General features: G+C 55.0%; 1 protein-coding gene across 4 annotated transcripts in view; it reads right to left on the reverse strand.

Moving 5' to 3' along the window:
- The window catches only part of CD82 (CD82 molecule), a 50,024-nt gene that overhangs the window by 19,876 nt on the left and 2,225 nt on the right, over window positions 1–27,923 (reverse strand). For 3 of the 4 annotated variants that reach the window (XM_021684765.1, XM_021684762.1, XM_021684763.1), the window contains exons 2-3: window positions 10,502–10,576; window positions 4,789–4,871 (exon numbers count right to left, since the gene is read on the reverse strand). In XM_021684765.1, the coding sequence (XP_021540440.1) occupies window positions 4,789–4,851 (63 nt within the window). In that variant the 5' untranslated portion in view covers window positions 4,852–4,871; window positions 10,502–10,576. The remainder of the gene's footprint in view (window positions 1–4,788; window positions 4,872–10,501; window positions 10,577–27,923) is intronic. The other variant, XM_021684764.1, reaches the window with a different exon arrangement.

Consider the following 27,923-nt stretch of genomic DNA (forward strand, 5'->3'; position numbering starts at 1 on the left):
CCCCAGGCAGACTAAGGTGGCAACCACCCTTGGACCCTCCTTAATAGCCATTCCCACGGGCTTTAATGAGCTGTGTGTCTCTGGCTGGACCGCGAGCTCCCTGTGAGGGCAAGGGCTGGGTTGCACGAAGCTCCATATGCCTGGGGGGCCTATAGCACAAGGGTTGAGTGCTCAGGAAATGAATGAGCTCAGGAACCCACTGGAAAGGCAGGAACAGAAAGGCAGATGTGGGGCAAGTGGCTGGGGTAGGCCCAGGGATTCCCTGCTTCTTTCCCCCTCCCGTCATCTGCAAGGCCCCTAGCCTGAGCCCATCTCCCCAACTGGAACCCAGCCAAGATCCACAACCCACAACACTGGCCCTCACCTGGGGCCTGGCCTGAGCCCACCTGAGGAATAAGCCACCTCAAGAGTCCTAGCATGTCACCACCCACCTCTATCATGGGCCCTGGGTTCCCACCTCAGCCATCATCCCCTACTCTGCAAGGCAAGCAGCTGCTGATAAAGCCTTCAGCGTGGGTGAGCACCCCACCCAAGGGGCTCAATCTACCTTGCTCTGCTGGGCCCAGAGTAAGGTGAACGGGGCGCTTGCCTTGGGCATAAAAATTAAGGGGACATGAAAAAACTCAGTAACCAAGATAAATAAGAATTTACAGCAACGATTTTTTAAAAACCAAAATTAATTTTAAAAATCCATGATGAGCAAAATATTAAACTTTTAAATAAAGGCGGGATCAGTATTGTGATTTTTTCCTTTTAAAAAGGAGCAGAGCCCTGATAGGGCACATTGCAATGCTGTTTCTCATTCCCAAGCGAGGACCTCACTCACCCTACCCTAGTCTGGGCCCCCTTAAAGACAACAGCAGCTGCTGATGACCCTACATTCTTCCCCAGTGTCTCCCAGCAGGCCACCTGTCCCCTCCTCCCTCCTTGCCAGTGGGCCCTGTTATTGTCCTCATGTTACAGATGGGGACACAGAGGCCCCGACCTCGCCGAAGGTCACCCATTCCATCCTTCAGGGGCTCGAAGCCAGAACTGACTATTACTCCGGGCTAGATGGTGGCTCACACTAGCTGCAGGATACTTGGGACCCATCCTGGGTCTTCACCTGGAAAGCCAGTTTCTTGGGACAGGGAGGCTACTGAGGCTCTGTTGAGGGGAAGGGTCCACCCTTGGGTAGGGGTGCCTCAGAACGACACAGCTTGCCGGAAGGAAGGGGGACTTTATAGAACCTGGGAGTTTGGTTCCCAAAGATTCCTGAGGCCCTGCCCACCCAAGCCCGTAGCTCACGAAACAGCTGGCCAACGGCCAGGCATTGGGCCCATGGTCTGCTCCTGCGCACCTTAGAGCCGTGCGGCGGAGCCCCTGACCTGCTCACCTCCTGCCCTCATAGGGCAGGGCAGAAAATTCCTTCTGGGCAAACACAACCCCAAGGAAATTGAAATCCAGGACCGCCCAGCTAACCTCCTCAGCTCGCCTCTAAGCACCCACGAAGGAAGTCCCCGGCACCAGCCCAGGAGTGCCTCTGAGGGTCTCATGTCCAAAGACTGCCATCTGGAGTGGCTGGACCAGCCCCGAGGCTGTGCGCCAGCCAGGAAGAGGCCCAGCCAGGCAGCCAGCCAGAACGGGGGAGGCACTGTGGCCTCCTCTTTCTTGGTGAACCAAGACCGGAACCATGGGGCACCCCCCACCACCACCACCACGAACCACCCCCCCAGCTCCACTAGAATCTCCCGACAAGGCTCAGCCAGGAGCCGGGACCCTCACACCAGCGTCCTTCCCCCGGAACAGCACAGCATCAGCAGCTCCTGCGTTTCTGTGAACCTCAGAAAAGCTGACAAGGCAATTTTCTGGGGAGCTTGGGGCCAGGAGGGGGTGCAGGCAAGGATGTACACGTGTACGTATGTGCATATGCGAGCACACACGGCTGCCAGAGCTAACTTTCCAAACCACAAGTCTGATCGTATAACCGCATCCCGATGCGCATAAAACAGAGAGCAGGATCCTTCCTGGACGGCCAGCACCCCAGAGCCTCACACTCTGCCCCACTCCCCCCACTGGACTTTGCTGCTTCTCCCAGAACTCCTCTCCCCACCCACCTCATCTAACTCCAGGGAGCTTCTGCTGACCATCCCCACAAGGTCAGCTGCCTTATTATCTGCTCTCCTGGGAACTGTAACCTTCACGCCCAGCACCCTGCACAGCTGCCTTTTTATCATCCATTTGAATAGTACTTGACTGGAGCCCACCACCCCCCAGAACAGAGCCCCCAGTGCAGAAACCACGGCTCTCCTGCTGGTGAGTGTCTGCCTGGCAACCACAACCAGGGTCTGCATACACAGACGTGTCAATACCCACTTGGTGAATGAGTGATGAGTGAATGAGTGGACGAACCAATGTTCACTGTCCCTGGAAGTCTCTCCTTTCCCCTCACCCTCCTGTGATAAAAAGCTCCCCCTCTCCCTGCCCACCCCTCCCCACATCCTGATGGGCCATCTCTGCCCCAGCACACAGGGGGTTAACACCGGACTCCCGCCAGGCCCCAAAGCTCTGGCCAGAGACAAGCTTTTCCAGTCTCTGGCTCCACAGGGCAGGCAAGGAGCTGGAAGAGAAGGGACGGCTTGGCCAAAACCATCAACCCTGTTTCTTTTCTTCACGAAGTCTCCACCCCCTCCCTCCCGCTGCATGGGGTGAGCGGGCTGTCTGGGCCGCTAGACTGCAAGCCCCCTCACCTCCTAGGCTGTCGCCCACACCCCTCTCTCCAATCCCTAGGGTCCCCAGGGATAGAAGCACAGCACCGCGACCCTCCTGTTCCCCAGTCCCGGCCAACTGGCCCTGGAAGCCAGGCTGAGGCACAGGAGCCAAGCACTTGCCAGGGAAGACAGGGCTCCGGCTGTGTGGCCAACTGTTTTCCAGAGCCCTGGTCCAGCCAGGAGGGACCTGTCTAGCTGGGGAAGCCCAGGTGCCCAGGCCCTGCCCCGGGTAGCTTCCAGACCTAGCTGCCATCCGTGGAGGACATGGAGAGCCACAGCAAGGCCTCAGCACTGTCCTTGAGGAGGGGGCCGGGGCTAGAGCCAGGGTGGACAACGGCAGGGCAGGCGGCAACCCAGCGGTCCACACGCACGTGTGTGCGTGTGCCGGGAACACGCTTGTATCTGTGTGTCGGGGTACAGTTAAGAGGGGGAATCTAGAATGATTATTTCCCAAACTGTCTACGATCCTGTGTAACTTGTAATGTAAAACGTCTTTTCCCCAGTAATCCGTGTCCGTTGTAGAAAATTTGGAAAATGCAGAAAAGCATAAAGAATAAAATCCAAATTCTCAGGAATCCCCAAATGAACATTCAGAGGCATTTTCTTCTCCTCTCAAAAATACTCATATATGTGTGTGCTTTTTAATAAAACTGGATCATAATAAACATCCTATTTTTCAGCCTGATTTTTGAACAGTAGAGGGTGAACCAGCAACACAGAGGAGACAGAGCCCCAAGCAGCTCCCTGCACCCAGGAAGGCCTCTCCCACTGCCCCATCACACATGCACATATACACACACGGGCACACTCACACACGCTCCCCCTGCCCCATCACACACACACATATACACACGGGCACACTCACACATGCACACACGCTCCCCCTGCCCCATCACACACACATTCATGCACACATACACATTCATACACATGCACACTCACACACACATCACATATACACACGGGCACACTCACACATGCACACACGCACACATATACACACGGGCACACTCACACATGTACACACGCTCCCCCTGCCCCATCACACTCATGCACACACGTGCATGCTCACGTACTTACACATACACACACTCATGCACACACTCCCCCTGCCCCATCACACATTCGTGCACACACATGTACACTCACACACACATAACACTCTCCTCCTGTCCCATCACACACTCATGCATACACACATTCACACACTCATACACACATCACACTCTCCCCTTGCCCCATAACACACACTAATGCACACACATACATTCACATACATGCACACTCACACATGCATCACACTCTCCCCCCTGCCCCATAACACACACACACTCTCTCTCTCACATACACAACCACACACACGCAGGCACACACACACGCCATCATCCTGGCAACTCGAAGCAAGAGGAGTCAGTCAGTGCCAGGCCCGAGAGGAAAATTGAGGCCCCAGGAAAACCAGCTCCAGATGTGCACCGAGCTTACATCTGGGCAGCCCCGTGGCTCAGGGACGCAAGGTGGGGCCTGCCAGGGTGGGTCTGGAGAAGGGGGACCGTGTCCCCACTCTGGCCCCAAGCCTGCCTCTCTTGCACACCCCCTGGGGGGTGGGGGTACATCCCCCACAGTGGGGGTGTGGGTGGGGGTGGCAGCTGTAACAGCAAGACCTTCAGAGGGGGCACAGGAGGGCAGAGGGCCAGCAGATGGCAAGAAAGATTTCAGAGAACTCCCTGCTGATGAGTTAGGGGACACCTGGGGGCTCTTCCCCACCCATGCCCACCTCCAACCCTGACTGGCCCGGACCTCAGTGCCCCAGGAGAGGGGACAGCTGGGAGAGGCATCAGTGGTCCGTCACAGAACCAGCTGGAATGCAGGCAATCTCCTGGCTGGCCCCACACGGTTCCATTCCCAATGGTCCGTCCTCAGGCCCCACTGACTGCCCCCCAACCCCGTCCCTGGCCTGGAGTCTCTGGAGGGTCTCAGCTGCGCTGCCCCAGGGAAGAGTCTCCGTGGGAGGCGGTCGGCTGGTGCTGGTCATACTTACAAAGAAGAGCAAGTTGAAGAGGAAGAGAAAGTATTTGGTGACTTTGAGACAGGCTGACCCCATCCTGCCGGTCCTGGAGCTCCCTGGCAGAAAGAGAGAAGGCAGGTAGGTCAAGGCCAAGAGGAAAGGGGAACAAAGCTGACAGGCAGTCAGTGACCTGCTGGCCCCAAATCATCCCAGCACATCCTCACAGCAATCCCGGGGGAGGTACTAACACGAGGTCCCATTTTATGGCACCCTGAGGCCCAGAGAGGTTAGATGACTGGCCCAAAGCCACACAGCTAGGAAGTGTAGGCCTACAGGCCATCTCGGTTGTTTGATGTTTGGCAGCTGGAGTCTGGACTGGCCCCTCGACCGGGCAGGGCCTGGAGAGAAATGACATAAGACCCTCACGGGCTTTGGAAATACCCAGATGGATGCTGGTCAAAGTCAGGTGGCCAGGACGTTAGCAGGTGACTGCCGGAGCCCCAGAGGTGAGACAGTGGCTTGTGGCACAGATCTGCAGCCCTGGGGCCAGGGGGCTGCTGGGGGAGACAGAGAGTTCTAGCCTCTCAGAAAAGGGACCGAGTGCTCCCTTCACCATCGCCTCACAAAGGAACAAGTATGCATTGTCGAGCATCGAACGAATAGAACATTCAACAGAACAACACTAATTAAAAAAAATTTTTCTCTCACCCCAGAGATAAAAACTGTCATCATTTTAGTAGCTAAACTTGCAGCATGTGTGTTTCACAGATGGTTTTAAACAAAACTGGGCTCTTACTATATAGAGTGATTTGTAACCTGCTTTTTTTCATTCGACAATATACTCTCTGTGTATGCTGGTAAAATGCTCTACAACATAACTTGACATGTTGCATGGGATTCCATACTGTAGATCATTTTACATTTTGGAGGGTCGGATTCCTCCAGAAAATTCATGTATAGGCAGCATTTTACATATAATTTCTGGGGGTTCAGAGGCCCCTTTAAGCCCATTCAGGAGCCCCCAAGGATCCTAGGGTTAAAGTCCCAGATACAGATATATCACAATGCATGTAATCAATACTCTATGATTAGACACACGGCTGTTGCCAATTTTTCACTGTCATTCTGGGTGATACACTCATGCTTTTGAAACAGAGCAAACCATGCTGGAGCGCACTGGTGTGTCTCTCCACACTGATGGACCCCAAGCCAGGGCAGGACTCAGGGAGGAAGAGGGAAGCTTGCTGCCTTCACCCCCTCCCCAAAGCCATACAATCCAGGAATGACAGCAACCAGCTCTCAGGCCCTCAGGGGTGACAGGACCAGTGCCGGGCAGCTGGGGCCAGGACAGCTGCATGGGACAGCTGGGCTTGGGGGCAGGGAAGCAGGCATAGGGCCCAGTCCTGTTCCCACAGGCCCTATGCGGGAGGGGACAGGGGGAGCAGGCCACAGAGCAGAGGGAAGGAGGGCTGAGGGGTAGGCTTCACCCCTTCCTCTTCCTCCAAGGGTAAAAGGCAGTCCTAAGCCTTGTGAATATCCCCTGTCCATAAGGAGGTCCCCTCTGCCTTTTCTGGAAATAATCACATTCGATCATCCTTGCCAGGGAGAGCTCAGCTTTGACTTTCTATACCTCCAAGGAGAGGGGAGGGGGCTTAAGGGGGAGGGTTCACTACCTCCCAGGGGGTCCAGTTTGGTGTTGTGACATCTCAATTCGAGAGAATTTTCTCCAGCTGCCTTGCTGTGGGTCAGATTGGGGCACAACATGAAGCCAAAGCTGTCCAAAGAAGGAAAAGGCTGTCTGGGTGGTAATGAGCACCGCATCGCAAGTGGCATGGAAGCCAGGTGTGAGTAAACACTTTCGGGGATTCAACTGCTACATGGGGAGTTTAGACTGCGTTTAGACGCCACCAGCGTCCAAGGCTTGGGTCTGAGAAATGCAGGGACAACAGGGACTCAGGAGCCAGGGAAGTCTGGCCTCGGTAAGTCTACCTGGGGCCTACCTCAGACCCAGGGTGGGGCAAACAAGGGCTCCCCTGCGTCAGGAGTTCTAGAGATCTGCGATCCCGGACCCAGGCTGGCCTGAGGGAGCCCTGCAGTGGATGGTCCGCATAAAGGAGCGTTACTGGTCTCCTCCACCACAGCGCTCGACAGACCAGAGGCTCTGCGCAAACTTGCGCAGAAGAGAAGAGCAGCAGAGGAAAGATTCTCGCATGGCGGCGGCACGTTTTTCATTCCTACCTGGGCCTGCTTGCCCGGCTGGGTCTCCTCCCAGTAAGTGACCCAGGCTGAACCCCAAGCAGTCTACAGAAAGGTCACCCCTTTACTGGAAGAACCTCAATGACTGCGCTTTAGCGGCAGTCGAGGGCCTGAGCGGCGTGCGCCGGGTTCTTGTGCAATTGGAAAAGTACGCAAACGGTCTTTGGCAACCGTTGCCTGCTTCTAGAAAGTACCGGAAGGGAGTTTCTACATGTTCCACTCCCACATCCTCTGCTCAGGCTGGCCCGCCAGGGCAGCCTCACAGGCTTGGGGGTGCTCAGAAACGGGCAGTCTGTGGACGAGAGCGATTTCTGGGACCGCTGAGTGAGGAGCAGCTGCCAGCGAATGGCAGTGACTCCAGGCGGCCACCAGCATGTGTCATCCCCTTCAATCCTCCTGTGCCCAAGAGGTGAGCGAGGTATTCCCATCCCTGGGGGCCAAGGCTCACAGAGGTGAAGGAACTCATCCAAGGCACACAGCCGGCAAGCAGGGGTGGGCTCCAGAGCCCAAGATCTGTCCACTGTGAAGTGTGTCCTTCCAGAGGGAAGGGCTTCAAGGGTATGAAGGGACCTGTGGGGATGGCTGGGATTCCCAGGTAGGCAAGGAGGAAGCGGAGGCTGCTGAGCGGGTATTCCCTGATGCTCCAGACTCTGAGCAACCTCGCTGGTCTCAGGCACTCGCACAAATTGTACCAGGCATTGGGCGAAGCCCTTCAGTGTCCTATGAGCAAACTAAGGCACAGAGGGGTGAAGGAGCTTGCCCCAGATCACTAGTACATGGGCCAGCAAGGACAGAATCCAGGCCGTGTAGCCCCTCGGGCCCCCCCATCCTCTCCAAGAGGCAGCTGGGTGAGCTCAGATGCTAGAACAGGAGCCAGGCAGCCCCATGACTGGCAGGCCGTTTGGCCAAACCAGGCAGGCCCAGAGCCTACCTGGGAATCACCTGGGGGAGGAGAAGGTGCTGAGCACCAGAGCCTGGGGTGGTGGCTCCAGGGCATGCTGGCCAACACCCAAGGATGCAAAGTCTCTCTTCCCTCCAAGTACAGACGTTTCCCTCTCAAAGCAACATGGAGCAAAAGATGGGCAGTTCCAAGAAGCCCAGGGGGTCAGCTCAGGCTGAGAACATGCCCAAGTCACACCATGATGGGGTGTGGCATCAACTTCAGGGAACCCCCCCACCAAAGTTGGATTCAGAGGGCCTGGGAGGATCTGAACCTCAGTCTTCTCATCTATGAGATGGGAATAAGGGCTGGTATAGGGCAGAGGGTGGCCAACTGGATCTGTAAATCAAATCCAACCCACCACCCTTTCTTTGTACAACTTGTGAGCCAAGAACAGATTTCACATTTTTAAATAGTTGGAAAAAAATAAAAAGAAGGTTTTGTAGCCCAGGAAAGTCACACTTTCATGGCCCTAATTTAAGTTGCCACACCCCCTGGCTTATGTCTTGTCCCCCAGCTGCTCCCACATTAAGGCAGTAGAGTGGACGTTACGACAGAGGCCACTGGGCCCACAAAGCCTAGAACATCTACTCCCTGGCCCATTCTGGAACAAGTTTGCCAGCCCCCAGTGCAGGGGATCCAATGACGTACACTCATGTGTCTGTAAGAAGCAGCAAGGGTCAGGACCACCGTTAGTTTGAGATCTTGGGGGGCGAGCAAACTGGTGGCAAGAACTGAATGTAAGGAACTGCAGTCGGGAGACAGAAGACAAAGGACCCCCGGATAAGGGGTCAAATACTGGCTCTGCCAGCACATGGCCCCAGGGAAGGGCCTTGCAGGTCCCCGATCTCTTCACCTGTAGAGTGAGGGTCCTAACTGAACCCGCCGCTACAAACAGAGTGAGGTCGGTGGCTGGTACGGTCGGGGCACAGTGGCCAGAGCTGGGGCAGGCCTTTCTCAGCACTTGTGGAACAAGTAAGGGGTGAGGGTTTCATCCGCAGATGAAATTAAACAAAGGGAATGTCCCCCGGTGTTATGCTTCCAGGTATACACTTTCTGTAAACACTGGAGGGTCTGCCCCTGCTTCCCTGCAAGCTATACAGACCGCCAACAACACAAGGGAATGACACACATGCACATCTGATTAGAAAATTCCAGAGCAGCCACTGGTACCTGTCTGAGCAAGAGGAAGGAGGTTCTGATTTTATGTTATATTTTATAGCCGATAAATTGACCATTTCTAGGCAGTTACAATTTAAATTGACCAAATATATAATTTTACGCCAAATCAATTCATACAATGAAATTACTGCGCTGATATTTAACTAACTCCCACTCATCCCTCAAGACTGACTTCAGAGATCACCTCCAGGAAGCCTCCTACTCCAGCCAGTCTTGTCTCTACCACCATCGTCACCCTGGCTGGTCCTGCCAACACGCTTTGGGATACTGGATCAGTTCCCAGAACAGGCTCAGGCATTAGACTGCCTGGATACGAATGTAATTCTCTCACCTCCTAGCTGTGTGATCTCGGGCAAATGACTTAACCTCTCTGAGCCTCACCTTACTCATTTGTGAGAGGAGGAAAATAAAACCTATTTGGAAGATTTGTCCAGAGGTTAAATTAGATAATGTGGATAAAATGCCTGGCATATGGTAGCCTTTCAATAAATGGAGGTTACTATTCTAATCCCCGATGCTATACAGTAATTCTCTACTTAACTGTCCCATTCTCCCCGGTGAAACGTGATACCTTGACAGGAAAGACTATGTATTCTTTACGAGAACAAAGAAGGCTCCCAGCAAATGTTGCCTAATGAAAGATGGGATGGTGGCTGGATGGAGTGATGGATGGAGCGATGGCTGGATGGAGGGATGATGGGCAGATGGATGGAGGGATGGAGGAATGAATGGATGGAGAATGAAGAGATAGAGGAATGGAAGGGTGGAACGATGGCTGGATGGAGGGATGGGTGGACAGGAAAATGAAGAGATGGAGAGATGCAGGGATGGAGGGGTGAAGGGAGGAGGGACTTCCACATAAAACACCAGGACTTTCATACACTCAGCCACCTGAAAGGGGCCTGATACCCACTGCCCCTGAGTCAGCTGAAACTATTTTCAGGCCTCTTCTGTCCTCACCCAAGGGGTGGGGTGGGGGGGTTGTGGGGTGAGCACCCTGAGCCAGCTCTGACTGCCAGGACCTGCTGCCAAGGCTCCTTTACCTTCCCAGAAGCCCCTGAGTACAGGATGCGGGACTGGGGAAGAGCCAGTGCCTTCAAGAGAACCCCTTGTCTGTGCTGGGCACCTGTGAATTTGCACCTGTAGGCTAGGAGGATTGGTTTGTCCCTCCCCTGAGGATGGGGTAGGAGCCCTCCAGCCTGATCCTGGAACCTGCATGTCTCCAGACAGCCTGGGAGAAGGGAGTTAGGTGATGGCAAGGCACCTGCAGGCCCCGGGTAGGGAGGTGCAGGCTCAGTCCCTGCTCTGGCAGAACACGAGGGACGAGACCTGGCCCAGTGACCGCCCTCCCTGGGCCTGCCACCTCACCTGTCCAATGACGGGCTGGGACCAGAGCAGCGTTTTCGGGAGTGGCTCCTCAGATTAGGAATCCTAGAAGATGCCCTGTTGAGAACAGAAGGTTTTGCTGTCACCCAGTCTGTGGAGTGCCACTTCTCGCCAAGAGCCACCCACACGTCAGGCCGTTCACCTCTCCAAGATGCCCAGCAGCAGCACTGCTGAGCTGAAGCCATTTTTCACTTAACAGCCCTCAACACCACATGGAGCTCCTCTTAGGAAAGGCCAGACCAGAGGCTCTCGAGGGTACCTGGGGAGCTGGTGCTAAGCATTCTAAGTGCTGCAGGGTTCCTGGCGGGGGAGGGGTGGGGGATGGCCCAGACCAAACACCTAGGAGCCACGCTCTCCCTCCTCCCTCTCATCCCACAGCCCAAAAGTGTCTCCTCCAGTCCGGCACCTCGCCCAGCCAAATCTCACCTCCCGCCTGGCCCAGGGCAGCTCCCTACTGGTCACGAGTTCCACTCCCGTCCTCCCCAGTCCCTTATCCACACTGCAGGAAGGGGTTTGAAAACTGTAAGCCAGACCTTGTCACTCCCCTGCCTACAACCATGTAACCATGATGTAGCCAACAGGTTTCCTATAAAATCCAGGCTCCTATGGAACTGACGGAGCCCTGCCTGGATTGCCCTGCCCCTCCTCTGTCCTCAGCACTCCCACCCCCCTCATACACACACTCATTCCTAAGGCCACTCTTTTCTGTGGTTCCAGTACCCCAGGCCCTTGCCCAGCTCAGCGCCTCTGCCCTGGCGGTCCCCTCAAAGCCCTCTGCTGGCTCCTAAGGCCCTTCCCATAGGCCAAGTTCCCTCCTCCCAGAGGCCTTCCCCAAATGCGGAATCTACACAGCAGGCCTCGCCTCCAACTGCACAGTAGAATCGAAGCCTGCCAACACCCAGCCCTCTGTCCCTGCCCCGACCAAGTCATCAGAATCGGGGGGGGGGGGGGGTTCCTCTGCCAACTGTAAGGAACAGCACCTTTGACATGGGGAGGCCGGGGGGGTGGGGGCGCCTGTCACATGGCCCACTCACTGCAGATAGCTCATTGGTTCACGAGTGCATCTAGAGCCCCATGAGAACTTGACTCCTTCAGGGGAGGGCCATGTCTGTCTCTTTTGCCCTGGATCCCAGAGCCTAGAGCAGTGCCAAGCACGTGCTAAGCACACGGTATGTTTTTGCAGAAAGAAGGAACCGCAAGGAGGTGTCTGGGGAGGTCAGGAAAGATTTCTTTGATCCTGCAACTGGAGGTTTCCAGTCCTTAAAAATGACATTGTTGGTTTATGGGAAGGGGTGGTTGCTTACTCCCAAGAATGGATTTTGATCTCCTCTGGGTCAGAAAAGCTGGTGGGAGCTGCGGACCCTCTCCCCAGATGCAGAGAGGCAGGCACATGCGTCCGTTGGGTTTCAGGGGGTCACCAACCCTGGAAAGCCAAGAGGTTCCTCCTTCCCCCATTTGCCTTTGAGTAGTGGTCCCCAATCTCGGCTATAGGTCAGAGTTACCCTGGGAGTTATACAACTTGCCCCTGCCCCGGGCCCCCTCCGAGAGATCCTGATTAAATTGGCATTAGAATCTTTTTAAGTTTTTAAGTTTTCCAGAGGATTCTAACGTGTTGAGACCCACTGCCATAGGCCATAGGCCCGGCCGCTAGCATGGCCTGGCCCCTCTGCTCTGAGGGGGAGGCAGGCGGGCCTGGGGTCCCTGGGGCAGCAGAGCCTGGCTGGAGAGAATCTCACATGAAGCTCCCTGCACCTCTGCTCCTTCCTCAACTTCCTGGAGGCTCACGGCCTCCGGGGTTATTTACTCCAGGAGCAATATCCACTCTGCAGAAGACCTTCGAGATCACTGCATCTCTCAGAGGGGATGGCGAGAACAAGAGCCTGCAAGTCACACAGCAAGATCAGGGCCAAGCACACCGCGGAGGACTTGGCCATCCCCAGTGCACCTGCCGCCCTGCCCTGGCTCAGCGGGCCTTCCTCCTGCACAGACAGAGGGTCACACAGCAACCTTTGCTCCCCACCCCCGGAGCTGCCAGAGCGGACACATAACCTTGGGAGGCATTGTGGAGCTGCCTCTTTCTCAGCAGATGGGGATACTAACCCACCCACCCTGTACAGGTATGAAGAGGAACCACGATCAGGCTAGGACATAGTAGGGCTCAATCCACGCTGGGCACTCTGGCCACTCCTCCCATTCTCCCTGCCTGAAGATGCCAAATCTGCCACATCTTTACCAGCTGTGTGGCCTTGAGCAATCACTTCATCATGGTGCCTCAGCTTCCCCACCTGTAAAATGGACTTACTAAGGGATTATGGCAAGGCTTATGTGAGCTTGTCTCTGCAAAGTGCCTGGCACCCAGGAAATGTCAAATAATTGCTACCAATTGCAATAATGACAATTACTATCCAGAAGTTGTTGCCTTTCTGACCAACAGTCCAAAGCCCTCAGGGGGGTGAGGGGGGGCTTGATTCAGTCTCCAAATGTATATGCCTGGCCTGGAGGCCTCCATGCCAGAGGGTGAGGACTGACACTCCCCGGCAAGAGGGTGGGGGTTAAGCAGGGCAGGGCTGGGCCAGAGGGTAGGGATTAAGCAGGGTGGGGCTGGGCGGCCTAAGGAGCAGGGCCTGTGCCCTGCACATGGGCGGAGCCTCTGTCTCTGAGCCCCTAGCTGTGTCTCAGGGGCCTGCCTGAGGCCTGGAGGTCCAGCCAGTTTGGTGAGTTGACGACTGATCTCACCGCGTGGGCTCAGCTGGCCTGCTCGGGCAGAAAGTGGAATGAGAAAGCCTGGCCTGGATGTTCTGCTCTGGAAGCCCGCCTATCTGGGGGCTCTGCACCTGCAAGCCGGTCCTTAGCCACTCAGCTCGCCAGGTCTCTGGACTTTGTCCCGGTCATCCATAAAAAGAGGCTGGCCACAGGTGGCTGTGTTTGTTTTCACGTGTGACAGGTGATACGTTTCCTGAAACCTCAGCTAGCTCCAGGGGCTGGCTTTTTGACCTCTTCACGATCTTATTTTTCATTCTCGGCTTTTAGTGTTGTTGTTCTTGTTAAAACAGGAAAGAAAAGAAAAAGTAAAAGGCTGTTTCCCTGGGCGACAGGAAAATCACGAGGCCATAGAACATGATTAGGCTCAAGTTTCCTTCAAGACCTAGGTTTGAATCCCAGCTCTGCTTCCGACTAGCTGTGTGACCTTGAGCAAGGGAGTCACTGATTCTCTCTGAGCCCCAAATCTTATCTCTAACACGGGGGCACCACCTCTGCCGCCCTGGGTCAGAAGACCACTCACCCAGATCAGACCTTCCCAGGAATCCCAGGATGTTGAAGCCCCAAGCCCTGCTGTTTGTCTTACAGATGCAGAAGCCGGGGCCCAGTGAGAAACAGCTCCTGCCACACGATCCCACTAGCCCGGGGGGACAGGCTCTGGTTCTCCTGAGGACCTTAATACCTAAAGCTGGGACTGACTTCTGGCATTTGAGGGAAGAAGGCCAGGAGTACCACAGGAACGTAGGCAGCAGCTGCCCCCACCCCCCGGCCAGACTGTGACAGAGGGGTAACAGCACCTTATAGTTTCTATCACACCGTTCCCACTGTCTCTTATCTAATCTCTGTAACAACCCCCCCCCAAGATATTGTTATCCCCATTTAACAAATAAAGAAACTGAGACTCAGAGGTTCAGTGACTTGCCTAAGGCCACACAAGTAAGTGGCTAAGCCCTGATTAAAATTCAGCTCTGACTTGAGACCAGAGCTACCCCCCCAACCACCACCACTCTGTGAGGTGGAGAGCGGGACTTCAACATCCCTGTTTTATAAGCAGGATCTCCGGGGCTCAGGAAGGTGGAGGTACCTGCCCTCGTCACGTGGCAGATGGGAGCCAAGCTGAGCTTTGTGTCCTCCCAGACTCTCTGACTCTGGAGTCCAGTGTCCTGCCCACTTTGTGATCCTGCTCCCCACCGCCGAGCATCCTCACACGGGGGTCACTGAAGCCCGGCGCTAGAGGGGCAGTTCCTGGGTCCCGAGCTCATGGAATCAGAGCAACCAGGGATGGGGCCAGGCCTTTGCCGGCTTCACATACAAGCGTTTCAGAACCCGGACCCCACGCGAGCCGGCGGGGACAGTGATGGTTGGGCAGGGTCAGGCTGAAACACCAGGACACGAACCTGGGCCTGACTGGCACAGACAACCCGAAAGGGGGTAGCATGCCCCCCCCCCAGAAGGGCCCGTGGGTCAGAAGACCTGAGGGGCTGTCCTCTGAGGGGCTCCCAAGTGGCCACTTCTACTCAAGAGATTCCGTCCTGAGCCAAGCCCACTGCAGTGCGTGGAATCCCCACTCCAGGCGGGCCCTGCGCTGGACATGGGAACAGGATGAATGAAACCCATGCATCCCTGCCCTCAGTGCCCCGTCTGGAGGGACAGAGCCATGCAAGTGAGCAAGTACACACCAACATCACCTGCAAGCAGCACCCAGCCTCCCGTTCTCCCTCTGAGGGACAAGACAGGCACTTTAGAACATAGTCTCCGGTACGGAACAGGAACAAAAGCTAATGCTTTTGTAGTTACTACTTGCCAGAGATTGTGCTGGGCGCTTCATGTGGCTCGGTTCATCCTCACAATGGCCCGACGAGGTGACGACTGCTTTGAACTCCAGTTTATGGGTGAAGAAAGTGCGGCTCAGGGTGGGAAAGAGACTTGCCCAAGGTCACACAGACCGTAAAGCTGGGAGTTGAACCCCACCAGTCCGACCCTCTGCTGTCACACTACGCTGCCCGCAGAAACCAATTTATAAATGATAGGGCACTAAAATAGCCTCACCAAGACCCGACCTACGTTCACTGGGTTTTACAGCCCAGCCTCTGAACCCAACCGAGGACATTCTGGAACCACACAAGGCACCAGGGACCAGCTTGCACACCCAACACAGAGCCTGGCGGCAGGTGGTTAACAAAGGGCTAACCTCTGGGCCAGGCCTGGGGTTCCTAAGAGACTGAGGCTGGGCGCTAAGTGTGGGCCCTAGGGAGGCAATTAGGGAGAAGGAAGGGGACTCTAACCAGGGACCCCACATGCATCAGGCAGGCTCTTCAGTCACAGCATCCTCTCCCGAGGCACTGGGTTCGGGAAGAAAGAGAACGGGCAGCTGAGATGCCACCTCCTACAAGCAGCCTTCCCAGAAGTCTCTCCCGGAGCACTGTCTGGTAGCCCTAATTCTCTCGGCATGGGTAGTGAGGGTGGGCATCAGACAAACGTGGGGTCAACCCTGGCTCTGTCTACCCCCGTTACTTGACTTTTCTGAGCCTCAGCTCCCTCATCTGTAAAATGGGCTAATACTTCCTACTTCCCAAGGCTATAGTTCTCAGCACCCCAAGGCCTGAGAGCCATTTTGGCTCTAGGGATATTTGACGGGAAGAGTGAGGGACAGAGTCAGAGAGGGCAGATGAGTGAGACACAGTACAGGAAGAGTGGGGCACACATGGGTATAGGGAGGGACTCTCTCCCTCTCATGGGTCCTTGGGTGAAAACACAGAAAAGATGGGGCCAAGGGTGGAGGGCAGGAGCAGGTCTCTAAGTCCAAGAGCAGGGAAAAGGGGGTCTTCCTGGCTGGCACCCAGCTAAAGCAGCTCAGCCCAGGCGAGAAGAAAAGGGTAGGGTTCTCTAGGGTCTCACACTCTCTCCTTCAGTGCTTCCCCGCCACCTGCCTCTTCCCTTCTGTATATGTCCCTGTCTCTGCCAGTGGCTTCTTCTAAGCCTTGCCCTTGACCCTGTCGCTCCCTGCGTCCAAGACCAGCTCTCAAGTCTCCTCCTCTTGCATCCTGAGAGTGCCTGATATCTGGAATGTCCCAGGGCAACCTGGCCAGCACACGGGCCCCTGGCTCCAGCCTAGCCAGCCTTCCCCAGGGCAGGAACCCAGCTCCAGGGAGAAGTGGCCTGGAGAAATCCATTTCCACAGTTGGCTGTAGGCATCTGGGGCCTCTGAGACTGGGATAAAGGGCAGCACCTCCCATATGGCAGGTAGAGCCCAAGCCCTAGGGTGGGCCACCAGCCCAGACACCTGACAGCTGGGGCACAGCCCATTAGGGCTCCATCCCAAGGGAGATAGGGCCCTGGGCCTGTCAGGTCCTCTGGGATTGCCCAGCAGCAGGGCCTGGGCAGGCTCAGCCAGGGTGGCCTTGGGCCTCGGCACCTCTGGAGGCGTTCTGGCTTCAGAGGTATTTGGAGGGCAGGTAGAGGTAGACTGGTGGGCGATGTTGTTGGGCAGGGAGTAAAAGAGAAGCAGGAGAGGGCAGAGACCCAGAGGTAAGGAAAGAGAGACAGAGAATGACAGGGGCAGGGGATAGAGATAGATCCCAGGTGAAGGGAGCCTCCTGGGCATCCACGACTCCAATCCACAGGCCTCGGGCCCTCTCTGGTCTGCATAGGAAGGCCCCAGGGGAGCCTAAGGCAAAACCCACCCAGGCACGCAGGCCCTGCTAACCCAGACTAGATCCCACCCTGGGAGCCAGCCCAGCTCCGCCTCCCCCATGCTCACCCCTCACCTTCTTCTGTAGCCAAGAGCCCGCCTTCCCTGTGGCCTCCCTGAGAGACTGGCGCCCTCCCGTTCTTACCCACCCTGTCCTCCCCCCACCAGCCATCAACAATGGCCCATCCCTTCCCCAGTACATTCTCCTCAGCCTTGGCCTCCCCCAGATTCTGCGAGCACCAGGCAGAGCCACGGGCGGAAAGTGCACCCCCCTGAGATCCCCCTTCTGAGCAGGCTGGGTCTGTATCACCCAAAGGGGCACTGGAGCTACTCAGAGACCCCTCCGATTGCTGAAGCCGGCAGAGGACTTGACCGCAGCCCAAATGAGCAGCCAGGTCCCAAACAGCCCCATGGGGTCCCCTAACTTGAGCCCTCGGGGCCCTGGGGAGGTGGAAGAAGAAAGGAACAGAGCCCAGCTTGCTCTACTCCCTAATCACTGCCCTTCCCTAAACCTTAGTTTCCCAATCTGTGCAATGGGGCAGGCCCTGTGCCAGCTCCTAGATCTCCTGAGGCGGGCATCTAGGACCCTTTACCCTGGAGACCTCGGGGTCTGCCATTTCCACCTCCTCTGAACCCACCTCCCACCCCCAGGTGCTGGGGCATGCCTCTGCAAGGTAAAATCTAGCCAAGAATGTGAGCACGGCTGAGAGGCGGGGACCGGGGGTGGCTGGCAAGGTCGTGAGTCCCAGCAGTGGGCCTTGGCAAGCCTCTTTCCCTTGCTGGGATGACAACAGTTCGTTCCTACCTTACAGGGAGGTGGGAGATTTGAGGAATAAAAATGCTCTAGCACAATAAAGGGAAGCATGTGATTATTATCACCATGGGAAGGTTCTGGGCCACGGGGAACTGGGAGGAGGGGTGCACAGACAGACAGACATGGAAAGGAAAGGTGCCTGGCACTACAGGAAAGAGCCTGTGTCCCCAGTGGGCCCCAGGGGCCAGGCATGGCATTCCAAGAGTTCTCATCATAGGACCTGCAGTGACACCACCTTGGTCTCAGACAGTTAGCTAGGGCCTCAGGTCTGGCCCCCCAGATGTGCTGCTTCCCCCAGGTGACCCAGAACACCAGGACCAGAGCCAAGAGCTTAATGGCCAGAGAGAGAGAGGGGACTGTTTGTGTTGCGGTAGGAAAAACAGATGTATAAGTCAACCACTGCGGGCTGGACCCAAAGCTCCTGGGAGGCAGCACTCAGGGCTTCAGGCCACCAGGATTCCTACCCCTACCCTACCAGGAAGCCTCTGGAAGGATCCCAAGAACACAGAAGGTAGGAGTATCCCCCTTTTATAGATCGGGAAACTGAGACTCAGGGAGGTACTATGCCCAGGGTCACAACTTGGAACTAGCAGAGCCTGATTAAACCCATTTGTTTGCAGCTGATTCTGTCCCTCTGCCCAATCTGTCCCCTTTTATCAGCCTAGAACACCCCCCAGGCTAGAGCAGATACAACGCAGGCCTCAGACCAAGGCCCAACCAGACACCTGCTCTAGGGTGTTAGGTGGGTGGAGGCGGAATGAAGCCTGAGCTGATTGCAGGAGAGGGGAGGGACAGGCATTTCCTGAGCTCCTCGAACCCACCAGACGTCAGTGGTAGGTGTTTTGCACACTTTATCTCACGCAAGCCTCACAAGTGGTCAGTGAGGAAAGTAGCGTTCTTATTTTTAGGAGACGGAAGCCGGAGGTCAGAGAAGATAGGGGCCTTGCTCGAGGTCACAAAGTGTGAAAGCCACAGGTCTGAGGCCGACCCTGAGGGGGTCAGCCATCCCCAGCCCACACAGACCCAGCACCCTGAGCCCTGCCAGCCTGGTGGACCCTTGTGGGGCTCAGACCCACAGCAGCCACAGCCCCTGCTCTCACAGCCTTGGTGGGGGAATTAACTAACCCAGGTAACTAGATTACCAGCTGGACGGAACCCAAGACAGCTGAGTTGGCTTGGCCAGCGCACCATGGCTAGCCCCAGGGAAGACAGTAGCCAGAGCTAGGCCTCAAAGAATGAGGAAGACTCAGGTCAGGGGCCAGGGGAGGAGGGGAGGGCATTCAGCCGGAGCTGTGGGGCCCGGGCACCCCGGTCTGGGAGTCTGGAAAATTCTATACTGTGCAGGAGTACAGGAGGAAGCCCTGGGGGAAGCCAGGGGCTGAGGTAGGAGGGGTAGCTGGGCCTGACCCCACCTCCCTGGGCATTTGGGGCCCACCACCAGGGGCCCCAAATGCCCAAGCAGGAGCCGGTAACAGGGACAGCCTGAACATCCTATCTTCCCTCTACAGGTTCCTGGCCCAGAGCGAGGATCCCAGTCTAGTCCTTTCATGGAGCCCCTTGCACCCAAAACCCACCAGCCGAACTAAGAGCCCTGGGATCTCCAATGCTGAGGCTGAGAATAGAGAGAAGGCCAGAGTTCTCCCTCCTTGCTAAGGAGGCAGCTTGGGGCGAAGGGCCAGGCTCAGGACAAGGAACAAAGGCAATAGGGGGTCAAGTCCTGGCTCCAGCACCTCCTTAGCTGTAGGATCCTGGGCATGTCACCCATAGCCTGTCATTATCTGTAAAATGGGCTCAGAAATAATACCTTGCTGCCTACTTCACAAGGTGTGCAGAGGCCTGTGGGAAAAAGTACGTGAGAAAATGTCCACGGCTAAAAGCTATAAAGCATAAGGTATCATTAGCAGAAATGAGAACTCCAACACCCTGAGGAGGGGAGTGACTTCCCCAAGGTCACACACCCAGGTGGCAGCAGAATACCATTTGACCTGGGTCTCCTGATGGCTAGGCCAGCGCCCTCCCACAGCAAGACTCGGAATCCCAGGGCAGCTGCGCCCCTCTGGCTGACCCTCTTTGATAGGCTGCATCCCCCCCCATTCCAGCTCCTTTGGTCCAGGACCTGCTGCCACTCTAGACCAGGGAGTTTGGGAATGGAAACCTGGCTCTGTGCCCTTCAGCTGTGACTTTGGGCAAGTTGCTACAGCCCTGGGACCCTCCATGTCCTCATCTGTAAAATGGGGGCAGCTGGGAGACTGAGGCCGTGGCTGCCAAGTGCCCAGGGCAGGGCCTGGCACTGGCACCTTAGATGCCCCATAGATGAGGGCTCTCTCCTCTTCCCCTTGTGCCTGCCAGACAACAGCCAGGCTTAGGCACACATTTCCACGGCTTCCCAGAAAAATGCCCCGAACAATAACTGGGAACATAAACGGGCTGGAGAACACTAGATCTTAGAAGAAGGTCACGTTACTGAATGGCTAGTGGGCGGGGGGTGGGGGCGGGAATAAAAAGTAGAGCAAGACCCTGGCTCAGAGACAGTGTGGGGGAACCTGCCTTCCAGCCCCCTCACTTGAGGTCCCCTGGGGCTGGCACAGTGTTCAGAAAAGGCATCTCTGCCCCCGCACCAGACCCGCAGGACGGAAGCCCAGAGTGTGTGATAGAGTTGGGGGGGAGGAGGGGTGTTGAGGGGGAGCAGGGAGAGATGATAAGGCTGGGGTTCCTGTACTGGTGCTCCTGATGGCTTTCAGGGCCGCCTTGAACATATTAGGTTGCCTGTCAGAGCTTCAGTTTTCCTTTCTGTAAAATGGGGATGGTGATAAGCATCTTATCCTCTTGCACATAAATATATAACAGCACATACTGGAAAAGATGATGAGGTGGAGGCAAGGGAAGGTGAGTTTAGGCCTCACGCAAGCCTTTACCAAACGAGACAGGGTTCCTACTGTGAACAGCACCGGGAGCTGAGATTCACCACACAGCCTCCCCTGCGCCATTCCACGACTCCATTGGTTCCCCCATTGTAGTTCCCAGACCAGCAGCAACAGCGTCTCCTAGAAACCTATAAGCCATGCACGTTCCCGGGCTGTACCCCAGACCAATGGAATCAGAAACCTGAGGGGTCTTATCTGTGCTTTAAACCCTCCAGGAGACTCTGCCCTTATGTCAGAGTTTGAGAACCACTGCCCCCCTCCATGACCCACCTCCTACTCCAGACAAACTTCTCCCACGGACTCATCTTCCCATTCCCTGGCTCCCAGAAGACTGTTGAGAAGGAAGGAGTAACCATGGAGAAAGGTCATTAAATAGCAAAGAGATCTCATAATTAGTTAATGACACCACAGGCTCCTGGAAGGGAGACAGGAGGAGGGTCAAAAGTCAGAATCTAGTTGAAAAGAAAAAGCTCCCCATATCCGTCTGACTTTCTCCTTCTGTCTTACTCCCCTCAACACACACACGCACCCCAAGCACCGGCCCCCTTCCTTCCATGCGCTTGCCACCTGGCACCTAGGGACACAGTGCCCTCTCTCCCTAGTGGGGCTGGAGCTAAGTTTGGGGTACATTCTGGTGGGTATAGGGGAAAGGGTTTTGCCCTGAGAACTGGTCCTCAGACCATGAGTTTAAAAACCACCTGACTGGAAAGCCTCTTCCAGAAATTCACTCCATGGAGAGTATTAGAATGTGAGCACGAGATACATGTCTGGACAAGGCGGTCACTGTAGCAAGGTGGAAGCTAATGAAAAATTCAAAATGGTCTTAATGTGCAACAGCAGGAGAATGCCAAACTGGGTCATGGTGGATCCACAGCGTGTGATGCTACGGGGCTGGGAAACACACCGAGGAAGAATACTGAATAACATGGAACAGTCCTCCCTCTACAATGTTAACCCAGAGTGGCAGCACAGGAAATGGTTCACATGGTATAATCCCAACCGCGCGCGCGCATGTGTGTGTGTGTGTGTGTGTGTGTGTGTGTGTGTGTGTGTGAACACCAAACTGTTTGCAGTACTTATTTCTGAGTGGTTCTTGCCTCCTTTACATCTATCCTAACCTCTAAATTTTTCCACAAAAGAATATTTCTTCAATAATTATAAAGTTTGTGTGTGTGTGTGCGTGCACACCCATTTGGTTCAGATGGAGATGACATTTTTAAATGGTTGAGAGAGATATCCTTCCTACATCAGAACCACTGGCCTGGGGTGGCCTCTGCTACAAGGGGGACTTGGTCTCCCCCAGGGAGTGTCCACGTTCCATGTGGACATCATCCCAATGAGCCTGGTCAGGACGGTAGGTGGAAGCTAAGGGAGGATGTGTTTGCTCAAATTCTACACCATATCTTTTTTAAAGAGTCAGATTTGTGCAGAGTTGAAAGATAGTGAGTTCTCAAAGCCTCCAGCAAAGGCTAGATGCTGTCCAGTAGCCTGGGTAGGTAGAGTGACTCAATGAACTACAGAGCTACTCACAAGACCATAATCCCATTAGTGTATACACAAGCCCCTAACTTCCAGTCTAAGACAAGAACACCCAGGTCAAAGCTGGGCTCAGACAGTCCCATCGAGGGCTAAGCCCCCTGAAGCCTAAGGCTGTCCTGACTCCCAGAGCTCCAAACAGCCCTGGAAATCTCCTTCACTCCACATCAGAGACCTCTGCCTCTGAGGAGAAGGACTCTTGTCATTTCTCCATAGGAATGGCAGGAGTAGCCTTCACCTATCATTCTCTGGCTTTTCCTGGGGCTGCATTCTGCTAAGCATTTCACCCATATCCATTACCTCATTTAATCCTCCCGCAGGCAAGCCACGGGAGAGGTACCACTATCATTCCCCAGTTCACGGATAAGGAAACCAAGGTTCTGAGCGGTTGAGAAACTTGCCCAAAGCTGAGCAGATGGTGGGAGGAAGAGCTGACCCATACCTAGGTCCCCCACTTGCAGCTTGCCCCCAAGGGGCTTCTGATATGCACGGTTTGAAAAGCTTGCTATCTGGCCTCCTGGCAAAAGAGGAGCCTGCTGCTCAACCCTCCCAGGACAGGGTGTGGGCAGAGAGAAAGGGGATCAGAGGACCTTGCGGAGAGCCTCTAAAAGTTCAGGGCAAGCCGACCGAAACACCCTCCCTGCCACAGTTACTCCCCCGCGGTGTGGTCCTGAGAGGTCAGGGAGGTGGGTTGTCGATGTGACCTACAGTGACCCAAGGACTGGCCACCCACTCACTTCCACAGGGCCTCTGACAAACCAATCCTCCCGCACCCCCACTGAGCTTTTATTTCCTCTACACAGCAGGGCATCTCATGGGGTCCCGCTGCAACAACATTCTAATAAACCATCTCCTAAAACAGTGAGTGCGAAAGTGATTTTCCAACTGTAGTAGAATTATTCATTGTTATCATTATTATTAGCAATGGCAGATTAACATTTATTGAGTGCTTACTGCATACCTGGCTTCAAAGTGCCTTACACTTATCGGAGGAACACATATTCCCCTCTCCACTTGTTTCCCTAAGGAGGGACCTCTACCAGGAGAACACCTCTGGGCTCGCTCCGCCCCTCCTTTACTTCCCGGACCCCAACAGAGACTTATGCGATTGGCTCGTCTCGAAGACGCACTGGGCATGCTCTGCGGGGCCCCGCCTCCCCCAGAGCCTGGTTGCCTGCATGTGGCCTTCCATCTGGGCTGCCCTCCGCTGCTGCCACCTGCTCCTGCAGGGAGGCTGGCCCCTGTCCAGCGCTGCCTGTGACCGGACAGGTAACTCTGCCAATTCGAGGACGACGCTTAGAAAGCCCCGGATCTAAAGCCATGTTCTCCGGCCAGCCTTCTCAGTGCTGACGCTTCCGGTCGGAGCCCCATCTCTGTCATCTGTTTCCATTGGGTTCCGAATTCAGAAGAGGGGTTCTCTCTAAAACCTCAACATGTGTTCAGCTCCTTTAACCCTCACATTAACCCTCACATTAGCCCTGAATTAGATATTATTATTATCATCCCTATTGTACACATGAGGAAATTAAGCCCTCTGGTGTCAGGGACTGTTTAAAAGCTTTCTAAACAGGCAGCGCTCAGGGTGTATCCCCCTGGATGGAAGTTGGGATGACGCTCCCAACCATATCTGACTCTTGTCCCAGGCTCTGAGGCCAGTGGACATGGCCACTCCCTCCAAAGACACTCCCTCCGTCTTTTGACAAAAGGCTTGGCAAATTGATACTCACTTCAAACCAACACCCACCCCCTTTTGGGGAAAAAAGTATGATTTATCAACAACAAAAACCAGAATGTGATCCCAAGTTCAAATAATACATTTCTGTTTAAATATGTATAGTAAGTTTCTCCATAGCTTTATTGTGTGTGTTCCTTCTTTCTTGAGCATAAGAATATGGAATCACTGCAGAAGATTCAGAAAATTGGGAAAAGTAAAAACATAAAGGTCTGTAATCTGATTTGTATAATCCCATTGTTGTGTATTGAAATGTACTTATTCATCTACTTTTCAGCCTCAGTACAGTCATGGGGTGGGGGAAGCTCTGCCATTCTGTGTCTACAGTGCCTACATGGGAACACCAGGACCTGCCCACCTACGGTGGCTGTCTGTCTCAGTGCGGGCGAATGGGCTGGGCACCCAGTGTCCTTTTTCTGAATAAAACCTTGCAACTCCTCACTGTGACATCGTGTGTGCCTCATAAAAGCCAATCACAGCAAAGGCAGGATAATAGTTTATAGTTTTGTAGCCCAAGAAAGGCTGTAACTTGCCCAAGGTCACATGGCCAGTAAAAGACGGGCTGGGGTCTCCTGATCCCCACACTCAGGCTATTCACCAAGCTTTCCTGCTCCCCCCAACCAACAAATATTTAAATCCTGCTTCCTATTAATAATAACAGCACTACCAAAACCAGCTGATATATATATGTATATATATCATGTGCCAGGCACAGGCCATAAATGCTTCATATATATTAATTCACATCATTCTCAACAACCCTATGAGGTAAATACTATTATGATCTCCATTTTAGATGCTGAAACGGATGCATAGAGGGGCTGAGACACTTGCCCAAGGTCTCACCCAGCAGGTAAGTGGCAGAGGCAGGAGCATCCTGAGGCAGTTTGGTTTGCGACATTGCTGATGGTTCCTTCCCAACTTGGGCCCACCCCAGCTGGACCCCAGGCAGGCTTCTGGAGCACTGACTGCCTCAAAAATAAGAAAATCAACCTAGAAGGTCACCTCCCTGGACAAAGTCACTCTGCAACTTCACAGCCGAGCCAGGATCTGAACCCAGACTTCCCAAGACCCAGACTCCAGCGCTTTGTCCACTTTCCTACATTGGCTCTAGAAGCCTAAGTCCAGAAACAACAACTATCCCGGATCCCCCCTCAGCACAACAAAGTCAGGCATGGGGCCCAAAGAAGAGTCAGAAGCCCCTACTGTGGGGAAAGAAGCCAGAGGGGACAGTGAGGGGCCTCCCAGAGTGACATACCTGGTGGCCTGCAAAGAGACTGTCAGGGATGGGCCTCCCAGAGGGCACCTTCCCATTCCCCCCAGCCTTGAGCCTGAGCCCTCACAGGACAGTAGCACCTTCCACAAATAACTGTGAACTGAGTCAGGGTTCACTAAGGGCCAAAGTGGCCCCTTCACCAGGCTGGAGCTAGAGGAAGTCAGGCTGTTCCCCTCTCAGGAGGGGAAAGGCCAGGCCTCACAAGGGAAGCTGAAGCCCTGACTGAAGCAGTCCCAAGCCAGCCAAACCATTCTCGCCTCCCTGGACCCAGGTTCCAGGAGCAGGATGGGCAGGCCTGAAGGGCAAGGCCCGGGCATCCAGACCCTGGTTCCCAGCTCCACCTTTGCCAAGGAGTCGCCAAGGATCTGGCACCGAGCTGGGTCCTGCTGGGCCACCCCGAGGAGAATCACTTACTTATTCATTCAACCATCATTTCCTGAGAGTATGCTGTGTGCCAGGCCTTGTGCCAGGAGTCAAGGATACAGAGATGGACAGGGCAGTCCCTGCCTGGGAGGGTTCACGGAGACACTCCATATGCCACAAAACAGTGCAAGAAGAGGAAAGTACTCAGTGTAGACAAGCAGAGAGGAAGGGGGAGGAAAAGGAAGGGTTTGGAGAAAAGCTGCCATCCACGTTCAGACTTCCTTAACCCTCAGAAAGCTTGGGCTCGCACTGGGGAGGCACATGCCCTGGGGAATGCACTTTTTTGTTCTAGCCTCACGTCACCCTATGAGATTGTTCCCATTACCCAATTTATAGATTCAGAAACTGAGGCTCGGAAAGGGTCACAAAGCTAGGAAGGGGCAGAGCCAAGATTCTAGCTCCAGAGTCCAGCTTTCTGCCACCATGCTCTACCATCTCCCTGATCTGCAGACAGGCAGAAGGTAGGTAAGGTGGCTTCAAGTGGGGTAAGCAAGGGTAAGGAGGTGGGCCCATTATTGCCTGTGTGAGAGGAGTTGCCCAGTTCACCCGATATGTGTGTGTGTGCGCGCGTGTATGCGTGTGCGCATGTGTTCACATGTGCCCTACTTTACAAACAACAGATCCCAGGCCACAGATCTTCCTAAAAGCCAAGGAATGAAGAAGCCATTAGCATTGACAGAGAAGGGCAGCCCAGAGAGGAGAAGGAACTTATCTGAGGTCACACAGCTTGTAAACAAAGGAGTTGGAACTAACTCCAAGAACCAGAACACAGGGCCTCTTCTCTCCCCCTCAGCTGCTTCTCCATGTCAGCACTGAGTGAATCAGCTGCTGACAGGAAAACCAACGAGTAGGGGGAACCCCAGGGGTGAGTCAGGAGCCAGCCAGCCCCCAGACACCAACTGGGCCCATGACAGAGGCCCTGCGCCTGTGCTTGGCCTCACGGGCAGCATCGGGGGGGCAAGGGGAGGAGGAAAGCAACACATGCTCACTGTGTTTATCTCTGAGCTTCCCTCCTGGCTCCTTCGATCCAGGCTTAGAGGGGGGAAAGCCGGAGGGCAGGGCAGTTCCTGCTGAGATGAAACAGGCCCCCCAGCCCGGGCCCCATCCTGTCCCACAGAGGGGCCCAGGCTCTTGCCTCCCTCCCACCTCTCACTGAGCCAACTCCTGACTGTTTGATGCTCTTGATTAAATCATAACCGCCCCCTCTGAGCTTCCCATGGGGTAGAAGTGGTTATAACGGTTTGGAGTAAAGGGTCAGGGCCAAGCCAAAACCAGGGGATGCCAGCTGGCCCCAGATGCTCCAAACCCAGAGGAATGCTCAGGGACTGGGTCTGCTCAGCCTCGGGGCCAGGATGGGGCTGTTGGGTCTTCAGGTGCAACGGCGCTGGGTCCCCAGGGTGGGGAGGAAGGAGCTTTCAGGCAGTGGCTCAAAAGTCTGAAGCTTCGAGAGGGGACTGCCCCACATTGCAGAAACTTCAGAAGAGCCAACCAAAATCGACCCCCACCCCACATGTGGGAAATTTGTGTCCCCACTGGCTAACCTCTCACCCCAGCCCTCCCTGGGCTGTAGCCAGGAGGGGGAGCGCCACAGGCTCACTCCCTCCCTCTCAAACCCACCACTGACTGATGCAAGCTCCCACCACTTGGCCAGATGCCCCCGCTTCGTGGGCAAGCACAGGGCCTCCTGGGCGGCTCCCTCCCTATCACTCCATAGCATGCATCACCCTCCCCAGCACCTCTGAGCCCCTGCTAGGCATGAGGGTGGAGGCTGGGTGGGGGAATAGGAAGAAAACCAGGGCATACATGGGGATCCTTTCTCTTCTCCCTCCCCCCCACCATGGTGCCTCTTTCTTCACTCCCAGCAGCAGACATCCCCAAAGGCCCCCTCCTTCCCCATCACCACAGCCATGGAATCCTTCTCCCTTGACCACTGGGTCCCTCACCCCAGCACATCTGGAGACTGCTTTCCTCAAGTGCCCCTCTGAATACGTATGTCACTCCCCGGCTCAGAAACCTTCAGTGGCTCTCACTTTCTACAAATCAAATCCAAACATCTCACCTCGGCATTGAAGGCCCTCCATGAGTTGATCCAACCCACCATTCGCCCCTCCACATCCCTGCAGGATCCCAATTCTTTGGCCAGACTGATCAACCTAGCAGGTTCTTAAAAAGTCCCTGAACACTCTGACATCCTGCTTTTGCCTAGGTATTTTCCTCTGCCCAAAACTCTCATTGTAGCTGAGGAAAA

The sequence above is a fragment of the Neomonachus schauinslandi genome, chromosome 11 (genome assembly GCF_002201575.2).
Source record: "Neomonachus schauinslandi chromosome 11, ASM220157v2, whole genome shotgun sequence".
Lineage (NCBI taxonomy): Eukaryota > Metazoa > Chordata > Mammalia > Carnivora > Phocidae > Neomonachus > Neomonachus schauinslandi.